At 42.5% G+C, this 9,622-nt stretch overlaps 1 protein-coding gene across 2 annotated transcripts in view; it reads left to right on the top strand.

The window, feature by feature from the left end:
- The window catches only part of rgl1 (ral guanine nucleotide dissociation stimulator-like 1), a 31,376-nt gene extending 22,155 nt beyond the window's left edge, over positions 1–9,221 (top strand). For both annotated transcript variants that reach the window (XM_084722979.1, XM_084722980.1), the window contains exons 3-18: positions 2,222–2,430; positions 2,527–2,601; positions 2,735–2,925; positions 3,406–3,530; positions 3,645–3,860; positions 3,952–4,055; positions 4,221–4,305; positions 4,577–4,666; positions 5,634–5,720; positions 5,987–6,019; positions 6,126–6,247; positions 6,567–6,656; positions 6,852–7,035; positions 7,922–8,173; positions 8,441–8,555; positions 8,930–9,221. In XM_084722979.1, the coding sequence (XP_084579105.1) occupies positions 2,222–2,430; positions 2,527–2,601; positions 2,735–2,925; positions 3,406–3,530; positions 3,645–3,860; positions 3,952–4,055; positions 4,221–4,305; positions 4,577–4,666; positions 5,634–5,720; positions 5,987–6,019; positions 6,126–6,247; positions 6,567–6,656; positions 6,852–7,035; positions 7,922–8,173; positions 8,441–8,555; positions 8,930–9,117 (2,166 nt within the window). In that variant the 3' untranslated portion in view covers positions 9,118–9,221. The remainder of the gene's footprint in view (positions 1–2,221; positions 2,431–2,526; positions 2,602–2,734; positions 2,926–3,405; positions 3,531–3,644; positions 3,861–3,951; positions 4,056–4,220; positions 4,306–4,576; positions 4,667–5,633; positions 5,721–5,986; positions 6,020–6,125; positions 6,248–6,566; positions 6,657–6,851; positions 7,036–7,921; positions 8,174–8,440; positions 8,556–8,929) is intronic.
- The last annotated feature ends 401 nt before the right edge of the window (positions 9,222–9,622 follow it).

A 9,622-nucleotide genomic window follows, 5' to 3' on the forward strand; every position in this document is an offset into this window, starting at 1 on the left:
GTGTGCAGATGGTTTATAAAGTCAGCTGTTTGCAGACTGCTGAGCTGAAAAACAGAAACCTTAATCTCTCTATTGTTTCAAACAGACTGTCTTTCAGCTGTGGGGCGTCTCTCAGTATTGTGCTCCACCAGGGCTGCTGTTGTTTTAACATTTGGAGCTATAAATCTCCCAGTTTGGACAACACCTTTTAGTCGCCTGCTGAAAATCAACAGTTTCACCAGACCTGGACTGTTTAGCTAAAGCATGTGATTTCCTGACTTTGCCGGCTGCCAACAAAACTGCTCACTCCCCTGTTCAGCAGTGTTTTATAAAACGCTGGTATGACAAAAAAAAAGTGGGGGTATTAAAGGCTTTTCCTTGAGTTGGACATTTTTTCAGTACCGTTTCCTCCACTGTGCTGTTTATACCAGCATAATAAGATGTTATGCAGTATATTATTATACTGCATAGAAGGGCCAATTAGGGGCATTATCTTGAGTTTCTCTTGTGTGTTTTCAGTAACAACCAAAGCAATGTATGAACCCAGTCAGATATGTGGGGCTTTCTTTAGTTTACAAGAAAACATCTTGTGTTGTTAGTTTGTTTGCATCTCTGTCGTCTCTTTGTGCCTGACATGGGGGATGGGGATTGACACATAAAAGACGAAATAGATAACAGCTCTGAGGCCTTAAAACTGTATTGATATATCGACGACGGCATGAGCTGCCAACTGTATTCAAGCTAATTAAAACAACATGGCTGCTTTATACAGTGCTGTCTATTGAGTAGAGCAGAATACAGAGTGATCCCTATTGAGACGTCAGTATATTTACTATGAACAGTCAATTGTCGGTGAATAACTGCAATTACAATCAGTGGGATTGTAGGCTTACACTGATGTATTGTTTACAGTTGGTTGCAGATTCTGTGTATTTTCCAATTCATTGTAAAGTGTAAAATCCAAGCCTGTGTGTGTGTGACGTTGTGTATACGTTGGGTCAGCTATCAGAGATAAATAATGGTGTTTCTTGGTGCACTGAGTTTTTATCAGAGAGTGGGAGAACTTGGCTCTACTGCTGTCCTCCTCTCCGTCTGTCTGGAGGGACGGTGGTGGAGGAGGAGGGGCCTGCTGTGATTAAAAGCAGATTGGAGCGTTTCCTGTTGTAGCGTGCTAACTTCACCATGGTCTCTTTCTCTGCACGTCTTGTGCCACCTCTTCTTCTACTCTCTCGCTGCCGGTTTTGTAACTCATTCTTATTTCCCCATAGACACAATAGTCGGACACATCTGGGGAAATTAAATATAGGTCACGATTGTCCTTACCGTTTCCTCCCTACATCCATCTTTTCTGTCTTCTGATGAATTGTTCCTCTCCTGTAATTTCATATGTTGAAGTCATGAAGTGTTTGCTGTTATTCTTCTGTATTTCATTTTTTTTAAATTAAGTTTTCCAATAGATAAACAGTATAATGCAACAAAAGACAAAATGTCACAGTAAATCAAGTAAAAACGGGTAACAAAAAGAACAAAATTTGAAAGCCACTATAAGGAATTTATAACTGATTATGAAACAGTCTCAATTTATTAGTGATGCCTTCATATGACCTACATAAACAAACAAGACCATTGGGTTTTTCAGTACAGCTATTCTTAATGCCTTAAATCAGATGATCGTGCCTGTGCTTACATTTTCCCTGGCAAAGTTAAAGTAAGTAGTACGTTAGCCACTTAAGAAGAAGCAGGAGGCTTTTGTACACAGGGGCCTCCAAAATCAACAAAATATGAAAGTTCCTTATAGTAGCTTTAATGCAAAACTTTCATAAAATGGCATCATCAACATTATGAAATATTATCAACTGAATGTTGAGAATTAACAGTTATGATGTTGTACTTTCACAAGGTTTCCTAGCTTTATAGTCCGATAAATAAAATAAACTCACAAAATATCAATTCTGGATGTATTATTACACTTATTTTCTGTGATAATTCGTTCACCTTTTAATTTAAAGTTTCTTGGAAAAGACAACAGACAAACTAAAAGGCCCAAAATATCAACAAAATACTACATAAATACCACATAAAGGAAGTAATGTTTTGTTACTTACTGGCAAGACAACCTGGCACATTAAAAGTATTAATCTGTGATGACATGGATCCAAGGCCCAACAATGCAAAGAAAAGCTTTGGAAGCAACTTCAGTCTGATTTAACAGTGTAAAAATAAAAGTTTTGTGTGTGTTTAGGCGGAGGGGGATCGTCTACCTCCCGGCCACACTGTGAGCCAGCTGGAGACTTGCAAAATCCGAAGTATTCGCGCCGGAACACTGGAGCGTCTGGTGGAGACGTTATTGACAGCGTTTGGAGACAACGACCTCACCTACACCTCCATCTTCCTGTCCACCTACAGAGCCTTTGCCAGCACACAGACTGTACTGCAGCTGCTGCTAGACAGGTAGGAGGAGGCTGGAGGCAGGAGTTGCATAAAGCCAATGAATGCGTTGACTATAGTGGTTTTTAATGTGCTCTCTCGCCTCATTTTCTGCTGCAGTTATGGAAGTGTGGAAGAAAACGAGCAAGACACGGGCAGATGTCGAAGCTCTGAAACCAATGGAGCCATCAGAAAGTGAGATACATTTTTATATGTTCATTGCTATCAGTTCCATATGGATAGTAAGATTTATTGTAACTTATCACACCTGCCCTTCTAGCATTGCCAGCTCACGTAAACCTCACATCTTTCGCTGCTGTCTCTACAGTGCCTTGGCCTCTATCCTGCGCGCCTGGCTCGATCAGTGTCCTGAAGACTTCCAGGAGCCTCCTGACTACCCCTGTCTCCACAGGCTGATGGACTACCTGCGCCGGGCCCTGCCAGGCTCAGAGGCTCTGAGACGGGCAGAGGGTCTGTTGGAGCAGCTGCAGAGTCAGGCCAGCATGGAGGACACTGATGGTAATTAACTCTAAATCCAAACTATTACTTAACATGCAATTATTTGTTCTGTGCAGTCTTGTTTTTTTTTTGTAGTTAGATGCTAGAAGCACCCCGGTGTCATTAGCCGACAATGCTGTCTGCACCTGGGTTATAAATATCTGCTTATTGACAACTGAGGTAGATAACTTACCATGGAAGAGACAAGCACCAAGGTGTCCATAGCCAACAATGCTGTGTGTGTGTAAATAGCCAGTGGGACTATTTACATCTGTAATGTGACTATTTACATGTGCAAAACTAATAAAAAAGAAAGACCTAATCTTTCACCACAATCTCACTGTAGAGACTTTGTAAATCTTTACAACCCAACTAGGGGACTGAGTATAAACAGTCAAATAGCTACCATGTGACTATTCTCAACCAGATGCAAAATGACGCTCTGTAATTTGGGCATCAGATTTCTTCGGAGTCAAATAGTCTGTGTTTGCCTGCTTTCAGCTGGTTTCCAAGGCAACAGTTCTTTTTGCCTTGGGGAGGAGGAGGAAGTGGAGATAGAGGTCCAGGAGGACTTCCTGTCTTTCGAGGCTGATCTGGTGGCGGAGCAGCTGACCTACATGGATGCGGTAAGTGGAGGAAAATTAGATGGAAACAGGGCAGGATTGGAAGTCGCACAGGTTACACCCCTGTGATGTTTCTTCGATGTTGTTATACTAACATTAGCCTGCTTTTTACTCTAGCTGCTGTTTAAAAAGGTCGTACCTCACCACTGCCTGGGCTCTATCTGGTCCCAGAGGGATAAGAAGCACAACAAGCACAGCGCCCCCACCATCCGTGCTACCATCACGCAGTTTAACGCTGTGGCGGCCTGCGTGGTCAGCACGGTGTTGAAGCACAGACAGATCAGGCCGCACGTCAGAGCGCGGGTCATCCAGCGCTGGATAGACATCGCTCAGGTTGGCAGAAACACAAACAAAATGATCTATAAACCTACCACAAAAATGTGTCTTGTTATGACCGTCCCTTTGTTAACTGTCTCCCAAACAGGAGTGTCGAATACGTAAAAACTTCTCGTCTCTGCGAGCCATCGTCTCTGCACTGCAGTCCAACCCGCTGTACAGGCTGAAAAGGGCATGGGCCTGTGTGCACAAGTAAGCCTCCAATCTCTCAGCTATGCAGATAATCTCAGCAGGTCCTGATAGAAGAATCAGCCCTTCGGCAGAATTCAACAGCATCTCGCAGATTGTATTTTGCACATGCATTTTAGCTAATTATGTTCATTACCATTAACTAACATGAATCTGTGCTCTTCTCAGAGACAGCATGCAGACATTCGAGGAACTGTCAGACATTTTCTCCGATCACAACAACTACCTGACCAGCAGAGAGCTCCTCATGAGGGTGAGTTCAGACATCAACATTTATTGCATATCTGAGGGATGTGTGAATGTAGTTTATGGACTGTACATAGAATTGTTGCGCAAATTATTTTATTTGCAAGTTCTGTTCAGTCACATAAAAAGAGGTGCTGGGCTGGATTTTGCCTGCAGGCCTAAACAAATGTGCTGTAAAAATGTCACACATTTCACCTGGAAATCCTAAAAAACATGCCTTCCTTCACTGGTTCCAATCTCAAGGACTGAAGCTCTATTTTTGTTTGTTTGCTCTACAGGAAGGCACTTCAAAGTTTGCCAGTCTGGAGAGTTGTGCCAAGGAGCACCAGAAACGCACTCACAAGAGGCTGCAGCTGCAGAAGGAAATGGTGAGATTAACTAAGAGCGTCTGCAAAAAATACCAGACCAATGGATCTTTTTTCAAACAGTGCCAAAACAGAGCTCTTTAATTTGAAACAACACATTCCTCTAATGCAATGTGCTGTAAAGTGAGTTCTAGCATTTCCAGTGCGATGAAGCCACATGCTTAGCTTTGTTTACTCAGTGCACTATGTGTTGTACTTTCATTAAGCCTGTGTTTTATTTCACAAAACCCACACTGGCATCTATAAACCATGAGGACCACACTGTAAATTAGTCTGACTTTATTGTGGCATCCTTAAAGGGATAGTTTGGATGAATTGATGTGGAGTTGTACGAGGTACTTCTTCGTAGTCAGTGTACTAGCAAGAGTAGATGTTGGTCGGCACGCCCTCAGGCAGCACCAGCATGAAAGCTAATCAATGTACTGCTGTGGACAGGGCCAGTGACAAAAGGTATTTTAGACAATTAGTATGAATTTAAGTGTGCAGTATATTTAGAATATTTTCACTGCTTTACTTTACATCACACAGCCTGTACTGATGGGAAACCACCATTATACAAGCCAAATATCACTCTGTCCAAAACAACCAAATTCCTTAGGTGAAATCAGTTTAATTTGAGCTCACAGAACACAGGGGTTGCTGGTCTGCCACTGTTTCAGTCCGGTAGTTTGTTAGTGTTATTGTGTGTTATCCTGCCCTTGTAAAAGACAGACATCACACAATAACACCAACAAACTAACAGATCAAGGCAGCGGTAGACCAACAACTCTTGTAATCTGCATGGTAAAATTAGAGAGAGCGAGAGATATATTTGGCTTCCCGTTGGTGGTTTCCCATCAGAAAAGGCTGTCTGACAGCAAAGTAAAGAGTATTGATAAATACCTCATCCAGCCCCACTTCAAATATTCCAAACTATCCCTTAAAATATTTATTTAAACTAGATGTAACAAAAAGCTGTGTTCCTCCACAGGGAGCGATGCAGGGAACAATACCGTACTTGGGGACTTTTCTAACTGACCTCACCATGTTGGATACGGCTCTGCCTGATCTAGTAGAGGTAAGAAAAAATCCTTGACACCTGCCGAATGTGTGTGTGTGTGTGTTTGGATGTTTGAGAGCATCTGTCTGCGAGTTTACGCACCTCCACAGATCTGAGAGTGTGTCTGTGTAACCGCTGTCAGAAAGCGGGGCGTAAGTTTCCATGAGTGCGTGAGGAATTTTGTCGGCCCATTTTTAGAGTGGTGCACCTAATGCTGTTTGTCTAAGCAGCCACTGGTATGTGATGTCCAGGGTCTGACAGCGTGCTCTTTGTGTCCTCCGCAGGGTGGCCTGATCAACTTTGAGAAGAGACGCAGGGTGAGTGGAGCTGCATGCAGCCTCCTCTGACTTGATAACACCATGACAATGATCACATGATGAGCTGACAGATCTAACTTTGGTCTCTTTCTCTCTGTCCTTGCAGGAGTTTGAGGTGATTGCTCAGATTAAGCTGCTGCAGTCGGCCTGTAACAGCTACTGTCTGACTCCAGAGGCGACTTTCCTGCGCTGGTTTAAGAGCCAGACTCAGCTCAGCGAGGAGGAGAGGTACCGAAGCTTTTCTTGGAATACCTTCTTCTTTCTTCTTTGCACCGTTATCCCTTAGATAACAAGCAAATTAGTGCATGAGGTCATGGTCTGTTGAAGCTATTGTCAAAAACAAACACAATAGAAGCTTCTTTCTGTGCCTTTTTCTTGCTTCTCCCTGCTGTTCTTCAGTCATGTCACTCCCTACTGATCTATTGTGTTGCACTCTCTGACTTTCTTTCCCTCACTCTTTCTCAGAATTCATGGTTCTGTAGACCAGCAGGGACATGATTTGTTTTTTATGATGTTTAAGATTTATTATCGCTGTTCTCTCTTGCAGCTATGCCTTGTCCTGTGAGATTGAAGGTCTTGGTGACAGCAGTCCAACCTCACCCAAACCTCGAAAGAGTATGGTGAAGAGACTCAGCCTGTGAGTGCTTCCATAATATAGATATTAATATAACCTAATGGATGAGGGTCTACTTTTAATCAAATTAAGTAAAGAACACCATTCTTTGGCGAAGACTTTTGACATTAGAGATATCCTGTGACAGTATCATATTCAAGTACTGTGTTGCTGTGATTTATTTTATTATCTAATAAGTGACTTCCTCTTCTTTCTCAGGCTGTTTCTTGGAACAGACAGTAATGCAGCCAGCTCTCCAGTCAGAGAGACGCCGCGCTCGCCCCCTACTGGCAGCTCAGGTGAGAGCATGGACTCAGTCAGCGTGTCCTCCAGTGACTCCAGCAGCCCATCAGACAGCGAGGGTCTCACCCCCACTCACGCCTCCGACTCCCAGCAGAACAAGGTGGGTCATTACACTGACACTAAAGAAAGCGTGTTAGTTTTGGTCATATTTAGGGACTGTGTGAAAATTATTGGTGTGAGGAGAGGGGATTCACTTTTTTTAAAGGACAGGTCTGTTATTTTTTGTAGCTTATCAGTAGTGTTGCTCTGTACAAAAAATAAGATACTGTACAATTTGATCCATTATATGTTAATGGGAAAATTTTGCTTAGCCACAAAATTGAATATAAACCAACAAAATTACATGCACTGCTTACTGAATCATTGCCAGCATTTTTTTTATTTTTGAACAAAGAGTTGTCACCACATTTAACATTATTTGACAGATTTAACTTTACTGTAGTTCTACTTTCTGTGCAGAATAAAGTGAATGTGGAAGCTGCATGAATGCAGCAGAAAATAATCTCTGCAAGGAAATGTTAAAAAATGAATTACTAAAGGTCTATGTCTATTTTGATTCTCAGGACTGAAATGATGATTGATAGGATTTTAAAAACAAAGCCTTGATGTGTCTGAAAATGACAGAACGCACATTTACTTCTCATGTAGCACACAAAAGCCATCTTTTAGGTGAAAATATTTAATGTTTTTTAATTGGGAAAAACTTTTTTTTTAATTTACAAAAACTCCTATTCAGGAAAAACTCATACATGGTGCTCCCCCTTCTCATGTCCCCCTCCACCTTAGTCATTTTCATACAGTCCTTTAGTCAAAATGCTCATCAGTTCATCTAGACTTCTAGGTGTCACTTTGTCTCCGTACTTCAAAGTCTTTCTCCCTCTCGCCTCAAATAGCTGCAAATTAATTATCAGATTGTGAAAATGTGATTGAGAAAATGATCAGATTTCATGTCCCTGTGTGTAACCTCTGGTTATGTGTCTCCTCAGCTATCAGAATCCTCCTCTTGTACTTCACTCCACTCCATGGACACCAGCTCGTCGACAGCCAGTGTCTCCATGACTCCTGCATGTCCCTCACCCCCCGGTCCCCCCTGCACCCACAGACGGTCTGTCTCCCTCACACCCTTGAGCCCCAGCTCGCCGAGTCAAACCCCGGCTTATAACACCCAGGCACAAGACTCATGCATCATACGAGTCAGTCTGGAGCACGGCAACGGCAATCTCTATAAGAGCATACTGGTAAGTAAAGATGTGTGATTGATGGGGTTGTGTATTGTTTGAAATAATTCCAATTTGGCTTCTGTTTAGGAATTGATGAGCAGAATCAAAATTAAAATATCAGAATGATTCCTTTGAAATCACAATTTTGTAATTGATGATTCTTCAGAATCGGTTCTCCATACCCAACCCTAGTGATTGTGTTCCTGGGTGATGTTCTGTGTTTGCATTTTACTTAATATATGTGAAATCCTGTATGAATAATTTTTTGTCTGTTCCCCCAAATAGTTGACCAATCAAGACAAGACTCCAGCTGTAATCTCTAGAGCCATGGCGAAGCACAACTTGGAGGTGGAGCCAGACGAGGGATACGAGCTGGTACAAGTCATCTCTGAGGAGAGAGGTAAAAAAAACAACAACATGACTCTACTTTTAAATTGAGCCTCATTATTTTTATTTTCATGGAACATCCTGTGTGCTCTCAAAAAAAGTAATAAAAGACTAATTTGTCTCAAATAATATTTCTCAGATAGTATTATTCCAAGGCATACAGTCAGATATTTACAGTAATCAGAAGATGTTGCAGTACATAAGAACTATGATGAAACATCTTTTGCAATTCAGCATTTTAATTATTGCAGTTTTTCCACTCATCAGCTGTTTTTCAGACTTAATGAGACACAATGACTCATGTATTTCTGGTTTAAGTTGTATAAATAGCACTAACAGTAAGAGCTTAAACTCATAATTTCTGCTTTTTCTCCTCCCCCCTACCAGAACTGGTGATCCCAGACAACGCCAATGTCTTCTACGCCATGAACACCTCAGCTAACTTCGACTTCTTGCTGCGGGTGCGAGGTTCAACAAGTCGGACAGTCCAGCTACGAAGCCGGTGTAGCTCCACGCTCCCTCGCGCCCAGCACCGCTCGAGTCTGTCGCTCAGACTCAGCAAGGTCACACTGTGACCTTGGACTGCTGTGACCCAGCTGTTTGCCCTTACACCACTAATCCAGGACAGTACCGGGCATGGACCTGATGTGAACTGATGGGGCGTAGATGAGGAGGCTGGATGAGGCACTTGAAGAGCTCCACTTTGACTCTAGTCTCACCAGCCAAGTGACTGTGCCACCTCTTCTTGCCCTTTTGCCCAGCCTTAATATGGATCATGGATGTGTAGCGTGACTGCTGTGCCAGTGGGACTTGACTTTTGACTAGTGATGCCTGTAACAGAGTGAAACAGCGACCCCAAGTGGCCTCCACTCTTTACAAAAACAGGTTTTTGCACATGTTATGGGAGCAGCCAAACTCCTGACCTCCAACAGTATTCTGATATTGAACGAACTTCTATGTGTCCTGTGACGTCTGTGCAGATGAATATTTACTTTTCTGGTAACAGAAGTGTGATGAATGCAGAAAGAGAAGACTGACGGTGGAAGAGAAGAAGTCCTGTTGCCTTTATCGATGAATGAA

The sequence above is a fragment of the Lutjanus erythropterus genome, chromosome 7 (assembly GCF_056507025.1).
Source record: "Lutjanus erythropterus isolate fLutEry1 chromosome 7, fLutEry1.hap2, whole genome shotgun sequence".
NCBI classification, from domain to species: domain Eukaryota; kingdom Metazoa; phylum Chordata; class Actinopteri; order Lutjaniformes; family Lutjanidae; genus Lutjanus; species Lutjanus erythropterus.